Source organism: Ornithorhynchus anatinus, chromosome 3 (genome assembly GCF_004115215.2).
Source record: "Ornithorhynchus anatinus isolate Pmale09 chromosome 3, mOrnAna1.pri.v4, whole genome shotgun sequence".
In the NCBI taxonomy this organism is placed as follows: Eukaryota; Metazoa; Chordata; class Mammalia; order Monotremata; family Ornithorhynchidae; genus Ornithorhynchus; species Ornithorhynchus anatinus.
The window spans coordinates 107507578-107529620 of record NC_041730.1 but is presented as its reverse complement, the minus strand read 5'-3'; the positions used below and the strand labels follow the sequence as shown (position 1 = coordinate 107529620).

At 41.4% G+C, this 22043-nt stretch overlaps 1 protein-coding gene across 2 annotated transcripts in view; it reads left to right on the top strand.

The window, feature by feature from the left end:
• The window catches only part of PRKG1 (protein kinase cGMP-dependent 1), a 1170280-nt gene that overhangs the window by 1129103 nt on the left and 19134 nt on the right, over positions 1-22043 (top strand). For both annotated transcript variants that reach the window (XM_029061208.2, XM_029061209.1), the window contains 2 exons: positions 15943-16082; positions 17679-17768. In XM_029061208.2, the coding sequence (XP_028917041.1) occupies positions 15943-16082; positions 17679-17768 (230 nt within the window). The remainder of the gene's footprint in view (positions 1-15942; positions 16083-17678; positions 17769-22043) is intronic.

Below are 22043 nucleotides of genomic sequence, written 5' to 3'. Positions count from 1 at the left end.
GTCCTCAAGTAATAATAATAATAATGGTAATAATAATGTCACTTGTTAAGTGCTTACTATGTGTAGGTTACAATCTAATGGGGAAGACAGACAAAAATGATCTATAAATAGTGAGATTTAACAGGAAGCACTACATCAGGCTCAAATAGCTGAATAAGCAATTGATAGCTGAATAAGTAATTGAATATGCAAATAAATCTTCATTCATTCAATAGTATTTATTGAGCGCTTATTATGTGCAGAGCACTGTACTAAGCGCTTGGAATGAACAAGTCGGCAACAGATAGAGACAGTCCCTGCCATTTGATGGGCTTACAGTCTAATTGGGGGAGACAGGCAGACAAGAACAATTGCAATAAATAGAGTCAAGGAGAAGAACATTTCATAAAAACAATGGCAACTAAATAGAATCAGGGTGATGTACATCTCATTAAACAAAATAAACAAAATAAATAGGGTAATAAAGATATATACAGTCGAGCGGATGAGTACAGTGCTGAGGGGGTGGGACGGGAGAGGGGGAGGAGGAGAGGGAAAGGGGGGAGAAGAGGGGTTAGCTGCGGAGAGGTGAAGGGGGGTAGAGGGAGCAGAGGGAAAAAAGGGGGGAGCTCAGTCTGGGAAGGCCTCTTGGAGGAGGTGAGCTTTAAGTAGGGATTTGAAGAGGGGAAGATAATTAGATTGACGGAGGTGAGGAGGGAGGCCATTCCAGGAGCGCGGGAGGACTTGGCCAAAGGGTCGACGGCGGGATAGGCCAGACCGAGGGACGGTGAGGAGGTGGGCGGCAGAGGAGCCGAGCGTGCGGGGTGGGCAGTAGAAAGAGAGAAGGGAGGAGAGGTAGGATGGGGCAAGGTGATGAAGAGCCTTGAAGCCTAGAGTGAGGAGTTTTTGTTTGGAGCGGAGGTTGATAGGCAACCACTACTTCCAGTTCTCCTGTTACATGCATTCTTGTGAAAGTTTGTACTAAGTAAAATCACCTGTCCTAGGACTGTACACATTCATCTAAGCATTTTTTTTCAATAGTGATGCACACCAATCCCTAATTTCTTACAGACCAGCCACTTGAAGATATGATATGGCAGAACTGGGCATACATAAATGCTGAGGATGGAGATGAAATATCCAAGGACTAAGGGTGGGAGTTGAAAAGAAAGACTAAGAGATAAGATTTTAGGAGGGTTTTAAAGGTGGGAGGACTGTGGTCTGGTGAATTGATGGGGAGAGAATGACAGGTGAAGGGAATACCTTGAATAAAGGGTTGGAGAAGAGAGAAGAGAGCCAAGATTTAGATAGAAGGTGAGTTTAGGAGGAACAAAGAGTGAGAGCTGAAGAATAGTAGATTGAAAGTTGATGTTTAAGGTGAAGAGAGGGACCTTAATTCAACTGTGATGCATTTTTGCTTGCTGCAGAGAGATGTATAGGTCTCTGAGGAGTAGAGATTGTGTTAATTGGAGAAGTTGATCCAGGCAAAGGCATGTAGTATAATAATAACCATCAAATGATAGAAAAAATACTAAAGAATAAAATTATTTTTAAAATGAAAACCTGTAGTCTAATTCAGGTTCTTTCAGGGAAAAAAAAAACAAAAAAATGCACAAGGGTGTCATTTCACCCCTATTATGCTATAGATATAATAAATGAGAAAGTGCCTTCTTGAGTCATAGTACCATTGTGAGTCTGTAAGTCTGTAATAGCCAGTCTGATTAGCAGGTACTTTGTCTACTACCAGCTGCTATGAAGAAGGATCTTGTTTTCACTTTTTTGAGACAATTATAAATCCCAAATTTAGATTTTGCTGTAGGAAAGCAGACATATTTTGACAGATGTGACTGCAAAGACCTGAATAAATTATTGAAAACATTGTATGGTATCTCATGCATTCCCTATCCTTAGAAAAACTTCCCTTGAGTCCCCTGGTCTCTCCAGTTATCATCCCACCTCCTTCCTACCATACTTTTCCAAATTCCTCATGTGTGTTGCCTCCACCCATTGCCTTCACTTCCTCTCCACTTCTCTTCTTGACTTGATTAGACTGTAAGCCCGTCAAAGGACAGGGACTGTCTCTACCTGTTACCGATTTGTACATTCCAAGCGCTTAGTACAGTGTTCTGCACATAGTAAGCACTCAATAAATACTATTGAATAAATACTATTGAATAAATACTGTTGAATTGACTCCTTCCAATCTGGCATCTGCCCTTTTCACTCCTAGGAAACTGCTCTTCTTCTTGCCAGGTCCAAAAGTTTCTACTACATCCTAATTCTCCTCAAACTCTCAATTGCCTTTGACAGTGTGGACCTCCCCCTTCTCCTTGAAACATTATCCTACCTTGGTTTCAGTGAAGTGGTTTCCCAAAACTACTTCTCCAGCCCTGGCCCTTTTCCTCCTAGCTGTCTGGCACTCTTTCTCAGTGTCTTTCACAGGTTCCACCTCTGCCTCCCTCCCTCTAACTTTGGGAGTCTCTCTAAGCTCAGTTCTGAATCCCCTTTTATTCTCCATCTACCCCCATTCCTTGGATAACTTATTCTCCCCCATGGCTTCAACTACCATCTCTATGCAGATGATTCTCAAATCTACTTCTCCAGCCCTGACCTTTCTCCCTCTCTGAAGTCTTGCATTTCCTCTTTCTTTTAGCTCATCTCCCTTTAGCCCACCTGCCTGCTCCTCAAAGTAAACATGTCTTAAAATTACTTTATGTTCTCACCCAAACCCTGTAGACCACTATTCTCTCTGTCTTACAAACCCACAATCTTGGCTCTATACATGACTCATCTCTTTCATTGAACACACGAAATCAATCTGTCACAAAATCCTGTCGGTTCTACCTCCATAACATCGCTAAAATCTACCTTTTCCTCTCCTGCGAAGCGGCTACCACACTGAACCAAATACTTATCATATCCCACCCTGACTTCAGCATCAGCCTCCTTACTGACGTCCCTGTCTTCTTTGTCTCTTCACTCCAGTGCATGTTTCACTCTGTTACCTGGATCACTTTTCTAAAAAAAAAAAAAACCACCACTCAGTCACATGTCCCCACTCAGAAACCTCCAATGGGTGACCATACAACTCCACACCAAACAGAAACTCATCAGCTTTAATGCACTCAATCAGCTCATCCCCTCTTACTCTACCTTGCTGATTTCCTACTACAACCCAGTCAGCACACTTGGTTCTTCTAATGGCAATTTACTCACTGTATTTCAATCTTGTCTATCTTGCCTCAGACCCCATGTCCACATCCTACCTTTGTCCTGGAACTCCTTCATCCTTCATACAGAACAGACCATTACTCTCCCCACCTTCAAAGCCTTATTAAAACCACATCTCCTCCAATTTTCTTATTGACATCTTTTCCCTACTCCAATTCCCTTTTTTACCACTTATGCATTGGATATGTACCCTTTGAGCCCTTGATATTAACCCTACCCTCAGCCTCATAGCACTCATATATATGGCTGTAATTCATTTATTTTAATATCTGTCTTATCCTCCAGACTCTAATCTCCTAATGGAGAGGGAGTGTGTCTACCAACTCTGTTGTACTTTCCCAAGCACTTAATACAGAACTCCGCACACAGTAAGCACTCAAGAAATACCACAGAATGATTATTTTAAGAAACGTATCTCCTGTGACTGTGCACTCTTCAGTGACACTGGCTGACACTATTATGATTAATTAACATCTCCAATATCTTACTTTGAGTCACACCTTACATCAAAAGTTTTATTCCAAATAATAATAATAAGTAAGAACAAATCATAATCATAAGCAAGAGCAAATGTCATTCACAAGAAGCATAACTAGCCGATTTGAGTTTCAACTATATGCTTACAACATGAGTGGCCTACTTTTGTTTTTTGATTCAGGGCTTTAAAATAATAACATATTTAAGCTCATTTTAAAATGAAAATGAAGAAAATCTTCTTTTATGGAATAATCATGAAGATATTAATTGATGTCTTTCTTGATCATCACTTATATCATGGTCCTATTCTTAGGTTTTTGTAAACAAAGGTTTTATAGGACCTGATCCTCGAGAAGTAAAATCACATGAACAATAGACAGGAGTTCTGCTACCACATAATATCTCATCTAACATCTCCATGTTTAATCACTCTAGAATGGATATAAGGAAACAGATTCCAATTTAGCATAAAGGATGGTGTGGTTTGGGAAGCTTTGGATGAATTATTGAAGCAAGCTTTAGAATTTCTTCTCTGAAAGCCCTTAGCAAGAAAAGTTTTCTGGAATGATCTGGGGAGTTGTAGGGTTAAAAACACCCAATTTTCCCTGCTAGACTGTAAGCTCACTGTGGGCAGGGAATATGTCTGTTTATTGGTAATAATAATAATAATAATAATGGTGGTATTTGTTAAGCACTTACTATGTGCAAAGCACTGTTCTAAGCTCTGGGGGGATACAAGGTGATCAGGTTGTCCCACATGGGGCTCACAGTCTTCACCCCCATTTTACAGATGAGGTAGCTGAGGCCCAGAGAAGTTACGTGACTTGCCCAAAGGCACACAGCTGACAGGCGGTGGAGCTGGGATTAGAACCCATGACCTCTGATTCCCAAGCCCGTGCTCTTTCCACTGAGCAACGCTGCTGGTTATATTGTACTCTCCCAAGCTGCTTAGTATAGGGCCCTGCACACAATCAGAGCTCGATTAATATAATTGATTGACTGTCAAGATGGGCCTTGCTGGTGGAGAGACAATGAGTCACTTGTGAGGAGGTTGTCCATGATGAAGTGGTAAATGTGGAGTTAATGGATGACTTTGATGAGTAGAGATCTGTAAACTAAGCAACACTTCCAGAAACATGACCCATAGCATATTTTGAAAGGGGAAGAGGCTGAAAACAGAGATCATGGAGGAAGCTTAAACAATAGTCTAAAAGTGATATGACAAGTGCTAGGATTGGTAGTTGTTTGGATGGAGCTTTCTGCAAAATGTTTTTGAAAAGAATCAGGAGGATTTAGCAGAAAATTGAAAGTAACTTTGATGAATTGAGGAGGTGCCAAGGTTGTAGGCTTCTGAGACAGTAAGAATGGTTGTGTTATCAACAGAGATGGGAAATTTAGGAGGAGGTTTAAGAGAGAGATGTCTCTAAGAAGGGTTGAAAGGGCCACATTTTGCCTACTATGTGATCTTCCACGCTGTGGAAGCAGCGTGGCTCAGTGGAAAGAGCACGGGCTTTGGAGTCAGGGCTCATGAGTTCGAATCCCAGCTCTGCCACTTGTCGGCTGTGTGACTGTAGGCAAGTCACTTCACTTCTCTGTGCCTCAGTTCCCTCATCTGTAAAATGGGGATTAAGACTGTGAGCCCCATGTGGGACAACCTGATTCCCCTGTGTCTACCCCAGCGCTTAGAACAGTGCTCAGCACATAGTAAGCGCTTAACAAATACCAACATTATTATTATTATTATTATTATCTTAGGTAGGTCATTTAACTTCTCTGACCTCAGTTTTCTCAGCTGTAAAATGGGAATTTAATAAATTCCTGTTCATCACTCCTTCTAACACCCGCCAATCCTTACACAGTGAACCCTAAGTGGGACACAGTTGCAGTAGCCTGTTCATCTTGTATGTATTTCAGCATGTAGTGGATGCTTGGCACATTACTTAGCACGTAGTAAGTGCTCAACAAATGGCACAGTTATTATTTTAATTACCTAGCCATGCAGCCTGGTGGGAATGTCACTGAAGTAAAGAATTGCAAGTCAAGCTGTATGTGTAATGCTGACAGGGACCTGATCTCATACAGGTGAGATGAGAATCTCTAAACTTTGACCCATTTCAGAATGGATTTGGAAATTTTGTCTGTAATCCTAGCACACTAATCTGACATTTGACCCATTCAAATGGCCAAGACCAAACGACTTTGGAGCTGTTAAAGGCATTTTGAAAAATATCCTCTTTCATCTAATCTCAGAGTTTATTCATTGAGAGTGTTGTGTTCATTCATAAATGCCACTAGTACAATGGGACAAAATCTTCAATCTGTAGTGAAAGTGACACTAAAAAAAAGTGGATGTTATCACCTCAGTTGAAATGGTAATAACTCATCATACTATGACTTTCAGTATGATATTTTACTTAAGAATGTTTGGGGTTTTTTTGTTTCTACGTTTTTGTTTGTTTTGTTAATAGTATTTATTAAGTGCTTATGTGCCGGGCACTCAGTCATTCATTCTATTATTGTATTTACTGAGCGCTTACTGTGTGCAGAGCTCTGTACTAAGCGTTTGAAAAGTATAATTTGGCAATAGAGGGAGACAATCCGTACCCAACAATGGGCTCACAGTCTAGAAGGGGGTGGGGTGGATGGGAGACAGACAAAAAAACAAGTACATAGGCAGCAATAGCAGCAAAATATATAGAATTATAGATATATACACATCATTAATACAATGAATAGAATAATAAATATGTACATATATACATAAGTGCTGTGGGGAGGGGAGAGGGGTAGAGCAGAGGGATGGAGTTGGGAGTAGGGAAGGAGGAGCAGAGGAAAAAGGGAATGAGTCTGGGAAGGCCTTCTGGAGGAAGTGAGCTTCAGTAGGGCTTTGAAGGGGAGAAAGAGAGCTAGTTTGGCAGATGTGAGGAGAGAGGTCATTCCAGGCCAGAGGGAGGATGTGGGCCAGGAGTCGACAGCAGGACAGGCCAGAATGAGGCACGGTGAAGAGGTTAGTGGCAGAGGAAAGGAGTGTGTGGGCTGGGCTGTAAGAGGAGAGAAGGGAGGTGAGGTAGGAGGGGGCAAGATGATGGAGACCACTGAAGTGAGGAGTTTTTCCTTCATATGAAAGTTGGTAGGTAAGCACTGGAGATTGGGGGGTGAAATGTCCAGAGTATTTCTATATTTCTGTAGAAGGATAATCCAGATAACAAAGTGAAGTACAGACTGAAGTAGGGAGAGACAGGAGGTCGGAAAGGATGCTGATGCAGTAATCCAGTCAGGATATGATGAGTAATTGTACTAACAAGGTAGCAGTTTGAAGGGAGAGAAAAGGGCAGATCTTGGTGATGCTGTGAAGGTGAGACCAGGAGGGCACTGTACAAAGGGTGGGGTAGATAGAAGAAAATCAGGTTGGACACAGTCTATGTCCTACTTGTGACTCACTGTTAATTCCCATTTTAGAGATGAGGTAACTGAGGCACAAAGAAGTGACTTGCCCAAAATCACCCAGCAGACAGGTGTTGAAGCAAAATTAGAACTCAGGTCCTTTGACTCCTAGGACCATGCTCTTTTCAGCAGGCCATGCAGTTTCCCATTGTTAAATGCCTATTGAGTGCCTGGGGAAAGTTGAAATCCAAGACATATTCTCAATGAACTAGGAGTGTATACTCTAAAAGGGAGTCAAATATAAATATATGGCAGTTTTAGACCTAAGTAAGAGGATCAGTTAAGTATTGCTTTCCCCACATCAACTGTGAATCCCTGGAAGGCCAGTGATCATGTGTAATACTCTCCTGAGTATTTTTCCCAGTGCTTTGCACATAGACAATAAGTTCTATAAAATACTACTACAATTAGTACCCTTAGCTCCAGGGGAAAGGTTCCTTAATACTTTTTCAGAGTTCCTCACAGTGCTCAGTCTTCTACACTGGTGAGGGTACCATGGAGCAGAATCATTTCCGTAGCATGGTCGTGTACTCTGAAACCTTTGTTTCCAACCTTACTGGGGAGGAAAACAATCCAGTAGTATAGGACTGCAGTATTATATTAAACAGTTTTTATTGGGAACCTACTTGTATGAGACAAAAACAGTAGAAGATGGGGCCTTAATTAGAGTTTGCAATCTAATGGTTTGGTGGGAAGGTGATGGTTGATGTAAATTGACTGATATACTATGATTTAAGAGCAAGAGAATATTTTAAAATAAACATGAGTTGATGGCTTGGACTGATCAGGAAAATTGGGAAATGAATCAGGGAATGATTCTGGTAGGAGATGACATTTTAAGACAGTTTTGAAGGAGGAAATTGACATGGTTGGAAGAAATTGAGTGGATTGGAGGGAAGATGCACCTGTTCTTTGGGCAGCCCCTCTATGCAGGGAATAGTTTGTGTTCACATTGAAAGGATCAAAGCCATCTGAGGCTCACTGAGAGACAGCAGTGTGCCCTGGAAACTCCAGCATTCTCCCTCCAGTTGGGTATTCACTGAGGAAACAAAGAGTAGCTCAGCTGCCCTCTATCTCTTTAGGGGTCTACGAGCTGGTGCTGTTCTCTTCCCTGCCTCGTAGTGTAACACCATAGCGGGTGACAGAGATCATTCAATTTTGGTCTCTGAATGGAGATACTCAGAATTACTTTGCATGTCTTACTCAAACCTGTACAATCTCTAGTAGTAGTTGAAATAAACAGATTGGAGTAGTTCCTGTACTTTTTTAGACCTTGACTGAACCTCACCCTGAAAGGTCCTAAAATTTTTGAGGACTTCTTCCTGCTTTGAAGTGATGGCCACAGTTTCTCCGTTTCCTTTTGAGACATCGGTGTGTTCATTCAATCAAGTGTGTTCATTCAATCAAGTGCTCAATTTATTGAGCACTTACTCTGCGCAGAGCACTGTACTAAGCACTTGGGAAAATACAATACAATCAAAAACAATGACATTCCTTACCCACAGTGAGCTTACAGTCTAGAGCCTAATGGGTATTATAATGTACATATTTGTTAAGCACTTACTATGTGCAGAGCACTGTTCTAAGCGCTGGGGTAGATACAGGGTCATCAGGTTGTCCCACATGAGGCTCACAGTCTTCATCTCCATTTTACAGATGAGGGAACTGACTTGCCCACAATCACACAGCTGACAAGTGGCAGAGCTGGGATTCGAACCCATGACCTCTGACTCCCAAGCCCGTGCTCTTTCCACTGAGCCACACTGCTTCCCTAATGTGTGTGAGTGTGTGAATGGGGGTGAAGGAAGAGATAGTGTGTGATGTGAATTTTTCTATAACACCCACCTTCCATAATTTTCCAATGCAACGACCCTTCAGTGGAAGACAGTTTAATCATGAGTAATTTTTCATTTTTATTTAAGGTTGTATGGGATAAGATAGTCCTTCTGAACATTTAGAAAAGTTAATGAAATATGAAAACCAGTTCTCTGTCTAAGGTTTCAAATGACTAGTGCAGTAACATGTAGCTTTCCTCTCCACCCAAATGACTCTACGCCTTTTTCTCTCCACCCAATCGGCTATTTTACTGGTACAAGCTCTCATAATTTCCCGGCTGGATTATTATGTCAGCCTTCTCTCTGATCTCCCTTCCTCCTGTCTCGCCCCACTCCAGTCTGTTCTTCACTCTGCTGCCTGGCTCATCTTCCTGCAGATACGCTCTGGGCATGTCACTCTCACTCCCCTTCTTAAAAACCTCCAGTGGGTGCCTATCAACCTCCACATGAAACAAAAACTTCTTACTCTAGGCTTCAAGGCTCTCCATCACCTTGCCCCCTCCTACCTCTCCTCCCTTCTCTCCTTCTACTGCCCACCCCGTAGGCTCTGCTCCTCTGCCGCTCACCTTCTCACTTTGCCTCGTTCTCACCTGTCCCACCCTTGACCCCTCGCCCACGTCCTCCCGCTGTCCTGGAATGCCCTCCCTCCTCACCTCTGCCAAACTAACTCTCTTCCCCTCTTAAAAGCCCTACTGAGAGCTCACCTCCTGCAAGAGGCCTTCCCAGACTGAGCTTCCCCTTTTCCCTCTGCTTCCTCTCTGCTCCCCCTTCACCTCCCCTCAGCTAAAGCCCCTTTTCTCCCCCTTTCCCCCTGCTCATCCCCCTCTCCCATCCCCTCCCCTCAGCACTGTGCTCATCCGCTCATTTGTATATAATTTTATTACCCTATTTATTTTGTTAATGATATGTACATCCCCTCGATTCTATTTATTGCTATTGTTTATGTCTGTCTGTCTCCCCCGATTAGACTGTAAGCCCGTCAATGGGCAGGGATTGTCTCTATCTGTTGCCGAATTGTACATTCCAAGCGCTTAGTACAGTATTCTGCACATAGTAAGCGCTCAATAAATACTATTGAATGAATGAATGAATGTAGCTGAAATTACTTGTTTGTGTCTTCCATTCTTCTTTTTTATTAAACGTGAAGTTATGACAGATGTTTAGCAACTTAAGTACTTGACAGAGTAGAAAGGAATATATGTGTGAAACTATAAAATGAATTGCTATTCTGTTTTTAATGGCATAGCCACAGTGTCCTAGCAGGGGAAGATACACACACATACATATTTATACAGGCATATATACACACATATATACAGGCACACCATACACATATCTTATATGATGGTATAGATTTTATTATTAATAATAATAATAGTGGCATTTGTTAAGTGCTTACTATGTGCCAGGTATTGTACTAAGTGCTGGAGGGTATACAAGCAAATCAGGTTGGACAAAGTCCCAGTGCCGCATGGGGCTCAGAATCTTAATCCCCATTTTACAGATGAGGTAACTGAGACACAGAGAGGGGAAGTGCTTTGCCCAAGGTCACACAGCAGAAAAATGTAGGAGCTGGAATTAAAATCCATGACCTTCTGACTCCCATTCATTCCCCATGCTCTATCCACTATTCCATGCTATTTCACAAGTATACATTTACACAGGCCCTTCTCCTCTGTATTTAAAGGCATTGATGACAATAGTGAGATCGTATCTATGTGAATGAGTATGGCTAAGAACAGTCCATCCAATACTATTTACCTTATTTTAATGATATTTGTTAAGCCCTTACTATATGTCAAGCACTGTTCTAAGTGCTGGGGTAGAAATAAATTAATCAGATTGGACACAGTCCCTGGCCCACTTGGGGCTCACAGTCTTAGTAGGAGAGAGAACTAGTATTTGATTCCCATTTTGCAGATGAGGGAACTGAGGCTCGGAGAAGTTAAATGACTTATCCAAAGTCACACAACAAGCAAGCAGCATGAGCCAGGATTAGAACCTAGGCTTCTGACTCCCAGTCAAGTGCTCTTTCCACTAGGCCTCTGTGCTTCAATTACCCGTAATAATTACCTTTTGCTGCGCTGATATTTTTGCCAATCAGGTGTATCTGCCTCTGTATTCAAAACAACAGGAATCCAGGGATCTCTGCTTCAGGAGATTGACTCCAGTCTTGATTGCCGAATGCCAGCGTCATCAGTTGCTGTGGTTATCTTCCAAGAGCACACTCCTGCAGCATTTTGTGGGGGACTGTGCCTCACAGTGTAGTTAAAGCTTTTGATCTGTTCTGCCTTGTGTATTGATCCCATTTGAGATCTTCCTGTAGTGGCTGCTGCTGTCATGCCATCTCCTCAGTTGTCCCATTCAACAAAGCTGGGTTTCTGTGAGAATTTCCTGAGCTGACAGCATCTATCTAGACTGTAAGCTACTTGTGGGCAGGAATCATATTGATACTGATATTGTGAAAGGCTTAGAGATGATGACACTGAAGCTGTTTTCTGGAGTGGATCCAAATTTCATAACCATAATGTAAAGTTGGACATTATCCATAGCACTGTAGGCTGTTAGCTTGGTATGAAGCTTAATGTGCTGTCAGTGACACACTCTGGCTTCCAAAATATCTACTAAGCTTCTTTATTTGGCTTACCTCCATAGATGAGGAAGGAGCATGGTCTAGTGATAAGAGACCTGGAAATCAGAGTCACTGGCTTTAACACTTGTCTGCCCAGTGGCAGCGGGCAAATCATTTACCTTCTTGGTGTTTCAGGGTACTCATCACTAAGCATCATGGCTTAGTGGATAGAACATGGGCCTAGGAGTCAGTAGTTTATGGGTTCTAATCTCGCATCTTCCATTTGTCTGCTAAGTGACTTTGGGCAAGTCTCTTCACTTCCCTGTGCCTCAATTACCTCATCTGTAACACGGAGATTGAGACTGTGAGCCCCATATGGGACAGGGACTGTGTCCAACTTTATTTGCTTGTATCCACCCCAGTGCTTAATACAGTGCCTGGCACCTAGAAAGTGCTTAACAAATACCATTGTTATTATTATTATTATTATTAAAATAGGAATTAAATACCTGTTTCCCCCCCTATTCAGACTGTGATCCCAGGTAGGGCAGGAACTGACTGTAGACTGTAAATTATTATGGTCAGGGAACGGACCTGCTAATTTTGTGTATTATACTCTCCCAAGCACTTAATATAGTGCTTTGCACCTAGTAATGTGCTCAATAAATATGATTGATTAATTGACTGTGTCTGACCTGATTATCTTATATCTACACCAGAACTTATTTAAAGTACTTGGCATATAATGAACATGATTAAAATATTAATAATATCATTCTTATTATTATTATTACTTTTTGGCTGAAGGTCTTAGCTGTCTTCAGGCTTACTGTCAGTATACAGTGTTGCGCAAGCTCTGTGAAATGATTATTAATCAACTATGTTTCCTCAGAGAGCAGTCTTCAGAGAACACAATCTTCCACATATAACAACTCTAGGTGACTGCCTCAGGGACCTACAGATGGTCATAGCTTCTTGATTTGGATGAGTTCCCTGATAGATCAGAAGCAAGTTTTGACACTAGCTCCCAGGTGACTTGTCACATCCAAAACAAGGACAGCACCGAATAGGTTGGATGAGACAATATTTATCTTCCCACAATGCAGTTGGGTAGAGGGGCAATTAGAACATATCCAATTCTGACTCAGCCAGCCATATCATAGTGGAATAGCTTCAGAATCTTGGTGAATGTCTCAGGACAATCAAATCGACTTAGTAGTTGCCACAGTCCTTATATTTTGTTTGTGCAAAGATAGGATATGACTATGATTAAAAATCAGAGAGGCGGAATAGTAGGGTTACTTAAGTGAGAAGTAAAAATTAAAGTTTGACTTGGGGGAGAGATGTCAGGGAAGAAAGGATGAAAGCCTCAAACAGTATTATTAGAAAAAAATCCACATACTACTGTTAAAGTATCAGACAAGGTCACATCCAGAAGAGAGTGGTTTAAATCTTTTAAAAACTAGGCCAACAGAAGGATTGTAAGGATAGGAGCATTGAGTACAAACCCGCTGATAAGTAGGATGTGGTTTTGCTTATATTTCTCAGAAGTTAATGGGGCATTCTAGGAAGACAGTGACTCCTCTGCCTATAGTGGGAAAGCCTCCCTTCTGCCCCCAGGGCAGGGCCTAATTCTATTCAGGGAAAACTTGGAAAGGCCCAGTTTTGAACTTTCTATTTTGTGCTGTGCTCACTTGCCTCCTCCTTTGACACCCATTCAGATGTTCCATGTGGATATTGCTTAAACTTTATCTGAAGTAAAGGGGAAGTTAGGGTGAGTTAATTTGGGGTGATTTTTATCTAATCCTTTTTCTTTAGCCACTTGCCTATGCAAGGACTTTAGATAGCTTCATGCAGAAGTATAGAGTGTCTGGTTCCTAGTAATCAGATCATCAACCTTGGCCCTTGCAGGTTTGAACTTCTGTGGATTTAAATGTCATGTTGTCAACATTGGTTTAGGTATTTTGGGTTGCCAGTCTTTCCAATTTGTGGCATTGATTAATCTCCAATTTAAATTATTTTCTAGTTTGAGGATCTGGTTTGGCCAAAGGTTTTGGAGCCCTCACAGAACTCTCAACTGTGTTTTGTCTGGAGCATTTAATCAAGCATTTTCCTTGGATCACTCTAAATGCAAGATGCCTAATTTTGATCATATTTTGAGGCTGTACAGCTAATTGACCCCAATTTTAATCTCATGAAGCAAGAGCTTCAGAGTTTATTAGGCAGAAAGCAAAGTTTCTAAAATTTTAAATTTCATATGCACTTATTTCTATCCCCAGATTAATACCCATTTTATTTTAAAGACACAAAGTGACTTCTACTATCAGTAAGCAGATTATGATGCTATTGGCATATAAATCGCATGAATAAGATGTGCATTTGAGAAAATCATGCCCTGAAACAATAAAGGAGCTTGCAATAAAATTATGCATAAATATAAAATTTTTGTCTTTATGGCATTCGCTTCATCTGATTTGATTTGCCTTTTAGTTTCTTGAATCTGGTCGCATCTGCTTTGTACACAATAGTTCTCTGAGAGATGTCCCCACGGGGGCTTAACAGAGTGTTCTTAAGAAGTCCCTGAAGGGCTCAGGTGGCAGGACTGGACATTAGAAAAGTCCTGAAAGCCTGGAAATTGATGTTTTCCAACATATCTCTCACCAAATTCTCTCCAAGTTGGAATCTCTATATTCTGGGTTCCTGCAGGAGGGAAGGATCAGTATAAGATAATAATAATGATAATACTACTAATAATAATAATACTTGTTAAGCACTTAACCACAGGGATAGATACAAGATATTCAGGTCAGACACAGTACCTGTCCCAACCAGAGTTCAATTTCTAAGTTGAGGGAGAACTCCCTTGATGGAGAGTTGGAGTTTTAGTGAAGTCATTTGCCTGTGGCCAACAAGACAAGATAAGGTGTAGGCCAAGGAGAGGTACAATGAAAGAAGGAGGAGAGACAATTTATAGGGTGGAACAGAAAGTGTCTGTCTATATCTCTGAGTTAATGACTATGAATGTAATTTACAGTGACTCTAAGCACAAGGATAGAAGAAAAGGTGAAAAGGACATTACAAGCATTTTAACAAAGTAGACAGGCCAAGGAAACAACTCATGAAAGTGAAAGGACAAAGAAACAAGATGGTAATGGAAAAAGAGCAAGGCAGTCCAGTGCTAACTAGGAGTCGTCTAAGGAACACATGGTTGTGTATAAGTGGGTTCCATCTATATGCACATATGTGTGTGGTTATGAGTCTGTGAATGTGAATGTCTGTGTCTTTGTCTTGTCATTGCCTATCTATGGATCTGTCTGGGCTTTTTTGCCCTGTCTCTGCCAATTTTACCCCTCTGAATATCCACATTGCTACTGGGAAAGTGTCTACATTCTGGTGACCACTTCTTCTGACCTTAACTCCTTCTGCCAGGAGCTGACTGGGTGTGGGCATCTTAGCTCCCTGGGGAAATTTCTTCTACTTGACTCACTGGAGCCAATTAGTACAACATCTGGTAACTATCCTCTAGGCTCCATATCTTACCATGCAGTGGTTCAGAGCATAGCAGTGTGCCAGATCTCACATCATGGAAAAGGGGAGAGGTGTAGAGAATAGGGGAAGCTACTGAGTCCATTTTCTAGAGAATGCTCATTGGGGGCAAGTAATGTGTATGTTTATTGTTCTATTGTAGTCTCCCAAGAACTTAGTACAGGGTTCTGCACACATTAAGCTCTCAATAAATATGAGTGACTGACTGATGGCCAATGTGCAGTCAGCACAGTTGTGCCCTAATGTTCCTCCACTGGTAATCCTGCTGCTGCCTCCAAGATACCCCTTACTCCCAATAGACTCAAGCCTGCTAGGGGATTCTATCTTGTGCCTCATTCATTCCCAAGATCAAGGAGAATGTCAGAAGGGTCTTTAGAGAAGCAGTAAACTAATGGTAGGTAGGAATACTCAAGCCCAATCAACAATAAAATCAATTGATTACTCTATTAGTTGCATCTGTTTCAGCCCTGAGGACCATGACTCACTGACTTGGAGGAATGATTAGTGGAAGGGATTGTCTCTATCTGTTGCCGAATTGTACATTCCACATGCTTAGTACAGCGCTACACACATAGTAAGCGCTCAATAAATACTATTGAATGAATGAATGAATTAGTACAGGGCATCTCTCTCTTAAGAATATGCTTTTATTTTTGCTCTAGTTAATCTAGTCAGAAGAGACTCGGTCTCTGATATGGAATATAGCTCTGGCACATTAGGCAGACTTTGCTTAAAAAAAATAACTGAATGTCTTTGTGCTTCAGCTGCTCTGTCCACAGAGTGGGAAGAGAAATACCAATGGAAATACAACTCTACAAAATCTGTCCTATTTTTTATTGTTTTTTTCCTTTATTCAAGGTCCAGCTGAAAAGTGAAGAATCCAAAACATTTGCAATGAAGATTCTCAAGAAACGCCACATAGTGGATACAAGACAGCAAGAGCACATCCGTTCTGAAAAGCAGATAATGCAAGGGGCTCACTCAGACTTCATTGTGAGGTGTAGTATTGGTACTCATTACATTCCATTTACCATTCTCAAACTGAAATTGCTTCCCCAAAATTGAGAGTCAATCAGCAGCCCCTCCCCATGGCTTTGAAAAGGGTGAGATTAAGGATCAGGTTACAACTTTGGGGTTTAAGGAGGAGCTAGTTCAGCTCCAGGCTCCTCTTGTGGTTTGTGTTCATTGTTTTTGGTGGGTTTGAGGAAGGCTTCAATCAGCTTCATCCCTGAGGATGCTGGGAGGATCCAAATTGCTACTTCCCAAGGGGTTCAGGTTCTGTGCTTTAATGCCTCAGATTACTCTGGGGAGTGCAAGCCTGACTGAACCCTCATGGCTTGTAAAACAAGACCCCCAAATCTTTGGTGAAGTCATGGCCAGAGGAGGTGGGAAGCAGAATTAACAGCTTCCCCAGCATCTTTCACCAACAGGAATAGAGTTTTCTTACCTTCCCTAAGGCACCACAAACCATTGCTAAACCTGTGGGATTCAAGAAGAATCATATATATTTCATAATTGCAGGGACATAAATGAGAAAATGGCAGCAGCTCAACACAACCTTTTTTTCCCCCTCATTTTCCTCCTTTCTCCTCTGCGTGCAGCCAGTTGGAAAATAAAAGGCCCACTCTCAATGGAGCCTCTATTCATTATAAAATTATTCTGTGCCTCCTGGTATCATAATGCTCAGTAGATTCCATGGGTTAAAGATAATAAGAGTTTTCAAAAGCAAAGGCAACCATAGTTCCCTAGGGCTTACAAAGGCTGATTTTAGAGAGATTTCTGATCTGCCAGTGATTTTAGCAGCTGTTTCTTGTGGACAGGAAAAGAAGGTCCAAAGAAATGCACTCATTAAAAAAAAATACTTTGCCCTACCACTGAATTATCATGTAATCCTCTTCCTGGCAGTTTTGAGCATCCTTTTCTCTGTCTTTTATTTGTGGTGTTTGTTAAGTGCTTACTATGTGCCAAGCATTATGCTAAGTGTTGACCTAGATACAGAATCACCAGGTCTCACAGGGAACTCATAGTCTAAGTATGAGGGAGAATAGCTAGAGACCCATAAAGACAGACAACAAGGTAGTGACAAAATGTCTACCCTTAGGCAGTCAATCAAAAGTATTTATTGAGTACGTACATTTTGCGGACAACTGAAATAGCCTCTTCACTATGTCTCTGGTACATCATCTATAAAATGGAGATTAACTGAGCCCCCTTGTGGTACATGGACTGTGTCCAACCAGATTAGCTTGTATCTATCCCAGATTTTAGTATAATGCCTGGCATATAGTAAATGCTTAACAAATACTATTTTTAAAAAAATCTGGCAACATGCATAATGCTCTACTTTTTATTAGTCAAGAGATTTTAAATTCTGTTTCCTTGGAATCAAAACAGATTATAAAAGTTTTAGTATCAAGAAATGTGAGATTTGGCTGTTTCTCTGAAAGCTTCTCCACTTTGAAAGAGAAGTTTTATTTATTATTTATTTTATTTTCAGCTAAAAAAGCCTAAAAATCAGAGAGGGACAATAATGTGGACAATGACAAGCCTTAAGTATTTTGTTCATTTTGTCTTTTCTTATTTGCAATCCACAGACTTTACCGAACCTTCAAGGACAGCAAATATTTGTATATGTTGATGGAAGCATGCCTGGGTGGAGAGCTTTGGACTATTCTCAGGGATAGGTAGGGAATTCAAAATATGTGATGTATTTAAAAATGTTAACATATATATGGTCTTCTTTGATAAAGATGTATTTCCTTGCTTTTCCTCAAAGTTTTTGGCTAAAAAAGATCATTAATAAGTTTGCCCTCTAGTAGGGCAAGTTTGTACTACCTCTTTGGGATCCTGAGAAATATTCAATGGGTACACTTTGCAGCAGTGTGGCCAAGTGGATAGACTATGGGCCCGTGAGCCAAAAGGACCTGGGTTCTAATCCCAGCTTTGCCACATGTCTGCTGAGTGAACATGAGCAAATCACTTAACTTCTCTCTTCCTCAGTGACCTCATCTGTAAATGAGGATTAATGCTGTGAGCCCCTTGTGAGCTAAGGACTGGGTCTAACATGATTAGCTTGTATCTACTCCAGAGTTTAATACAGTCCATGGGACATATTAAGTGCTAATCAAATACCCTTAAAAAATACTTCTCACATCCCTAATGCTAGTTCTTCAAACTCCTTATACTCTTCTAGATAATTTCTCCAGTTAGATGGTCCCCTTGACTATTCCCACAGACAAAGGAATACCAGAGTTCTAATTAGATAATAAGCTGTGGTCTTGGAGCTCCCATCCAAACCAAGGAGCGCAGCTCCCAGGAAGTGTTGAAGGAGAGGGCAGACAGGGAAGGCACAGTGCAATTTCCAGTGTTTTTCCTGAGGTAATTTGCAGCCTTGATTTTTTTGCACTATTGTCATGTCATGTTCTTCAATTAGATTTGACTCAACTAAAATTCCTCTTGCAAGAATTTAAATCCTTAGCCTCCTCCCTTAGAGATTATATTTTTGAAATGTGTGCAGACTATTATAAATGTTAGCTCACATTTATTATGTAGATTTTAATCCCTTAATCATTCTTCAGATGACATGTCTTTAATTGTTTGAGTCCATTTGGGTCTCTTTCCCTCAGATTACTTTCACCTGGCTAGATATTTTTAACACTGAGATGCCATCAAGTGAAATTGGAATTCCTGTGGAGAGGCATCTGATAAGAGTGGGTTGAAAAGAGCTATTATCTAACTATTCTGCAATATCCTATGTATTTGTAGTTAGCCCAAAGTATCGCTAGGCACTTTTATTAACGTAGTACAATACAAACATCATATTTGATCTGCTGTTCCTATCACAACTAGATTTTGCTATAGCAGATTTCCAGGCTATTTTCTTCCTGTCCTATGTCTGAGTTTATCAGATGAATGATTTCAAGTGCTTCTTCATTTAAATTTTATTTTTACTCATTTTTGTTTCCCTGAGTTGTCTACATCTCTATGGAGTAAACCTAGAAAATCCTTTCTGGGTTCAAATCAGAAGGGTCAAAGCTAACATTGGCAAACTCCCTCCCATAAATCCATCTCTATCCTAACAGCAGGGCCATCCTCTCTACCTGACTGAGAACATTTCAGACCTTTCAACCTCTCCCACCACTTTCTGGTCTTTTTATGGTCCCTCTCTGGTCTCCTTGAATGGAGAGGGAGCTTGAGGGCCTTGGTAAAGTTTACATTTAATTCTCTGATGAGGGAAATGGCATATGCCCAAGTGGGACACACTAAAGCTGGTCTGTCAACTTGAGAATCAGAAAGTATACTTGCAATAATATGAAGGAATAGGTAAGACAGAAAGGATTTAGGTCTATCCAGTCCCACTCTTTTCTTCACAGTCACCACTGCTGTGGGTGGCATCATTGTGATTACCCGAGTCCAGAGAGGTTGGGAGATTGAAGGAGAAGGAAAGAATGAATAGGAAAGCACAGAACAGCTGTATCTGTCAATCAGGATGATTTCAGGGCCAATACAGAAAACAATAAGCACAAAGACAAGTGGCCATGAAAAGCATCCCCTTTCTTTCCAAGATCAACCCTGATGTCTGTTAGCCCAACTAAATGACCAATAGATATCAAATTCCCCATATTAGCTGGCTGTTGAGTCAGATAACATGAGTACACTAAAGACCAGGTGAAGTCCGTGGCTTAGTGGAAAAAGCATGGGGCCTGGTAGCCAGACGATCTGAGTTCTAAACTCATCTCTGCCATGTACTTACTGTGTGACCTTGGTCAAGTCTCTTCTTAAGTTCTCTGTGCCTCAGTCCACTCATCTACTAAATGGGGATTCATTACCTGTTCTCCCTTCTACTTAGAATATGAGCCCCATGTGGGCTCCATTTGGAACATGATTATCTTGTTTCTACCTCAGTGCTTTGTACAGTGTTTGACACATATTACATGTGATACAAATACCACACCCCTTTCAGGGTTGCACTGTAGAGCTTCCACTACTCTACCAGTCTTGGCTATGGAAGGGAGAGTCAAGCAGAGGCCTAGCCATTCCATTCCTAGCTTGTGCAGTGACTAGCAAGTGGCAGGCAATCTGCTACAAGTCAAAAGTCACCTGTGCTGGGCAGCGGCGGCATGGGAGAGAGTCAAGGGCAGAGACTCAGGTTTCCTGCATTGAAGGCAGAAATGGTAAACCACTTCCGTATTTTTTACCAAGAAAATTCTGTGGATGCACTACCAGAATGATTGCAGATGGAGAGCGGTGCATTCTGGGAGAAATGTGTCCATGGTGTCGCTATGGGTTGGAAACTATTAGATGGCATAAAACAAGACAAATACCACAAGTATTATTGTTATTATTATTACTATTATTAAGTTAGCCCTATGATTTCGTGAGGTGCTATTAATTTCCTTTTCCAGCCAAAGAGATATTAACTAAATTGACTGTAATATCCACACTGAAATACTGCATAAACATGGTCCTTACTAACATAAAGACATTTGTCTGACTTTGGGGTGCACTTCAAGCCAAGCAAAATGATTCCCAATTAAACTCCTGGATGAAATTGTGGAAAGTCTATTCCAAGAATCGGTTTAAAGAAAGAATCCACTTCCCTCGGGTCCAGATTTTCTCTTGGGGAACCCTGTCAGATCTAGGGGTGCACTGAATTTACAAAATGTGGTAGAAAAGATCAAGTAATCAGTCAGTGGTATTTATTGAGTGCCTACTGGATGCAGAGCATTGTACTATGTGCTTTGGAGAGTATGCTGAGTAGAGTAGGTAGACCTGATCCCTGCCATCATGGAGTTTCCAATTTAGTGGTCCATATAATAATAATAATTTTGGTATTTGTTAAGCGCTTACTATTTGCCACATACTTAACTAGGTGCTGGGGTGGACCCAAGTAAATTGGGTTGGACACAGTCCCTGTCTCACATAGGGCTCAGAGTCTCAATCCCCACTTCACAGAAGAGGTAACAGAGGCCCAGAGAAGTTAAGTGAGTTGACCAAGATCACACAGCAGACAAGTGACAGACCTGGGATTAGAACTCATGACCTTCTGACTCCCAGGTTTCTGCTCTATCCACTTTGCTGCAGTGAGAAAAAGGAGTGTGACAGTGTGATAAGATGCCCTGGGCATGATTTGCAGCATGAATCTGAGGATAAGACTTGTATTCTGGAATTCATTCTCCCTGCTTCTATCACCATTTCAGTGCTGCTCCATTGTGGAACTGTCACTTGAGATATCTGGGCTTCCCAGCACTTGAAAGAACAAAAGGTGGTTGAGGGTAGAGTGGGGAGGAACCCCCCTTTCAGATGGCTGTTGTTCTCATGTGCAGTGTGGAGGTTCTGTTCTGAGTCCCCTTCTATTCTCCAAATATACCTACTCCCTTGGATATCTCATTCACTCCCACTGGCTTCAACTAATTAAATGGTGGTATTTATTTAGCACTTACTATGTGCAAAGCACTTTTCTAAGTGCTGGGGGATACAATGTGATCAGGTTGTCCCACATGGGGCTTACAGTTTTAATCCTCATTTTATAGATGAAGTAACTCAGGTACAGAGAAGTTAAGTGACTTGCCCAAAGTCACACAGCTGGCAAGCGGCAGAGCTGGGATTAGAACCCACAACCTCTGCCTCCCAAGCCCGGGCTCTTTCCACTGAGCCACTCTGCTTCTCTACCTATGCAGAGGATTCCCAAAGCTCGTCTCCAGCCCTGATCTTTCTCCATCTCTGCAATCTCGTATTTCCTCCTGCCCTTCAAAACAGTTCTAGTTGGCCAACACCACAAACTTAACATGTCCAAAACAGAACTCCTCACCTTCTCAACCAAACCTTGTCCTCCCTGTGACTTTCCCATCACTGTAGATAGCACCACTATCTTCTCTGTCTCACAAAAGAAGCAGTGTAACTTAGTAGGAAGAGAATGGACCTGAGAGTTAGAGGACTTGGGTTCTGAACCTGGTTCT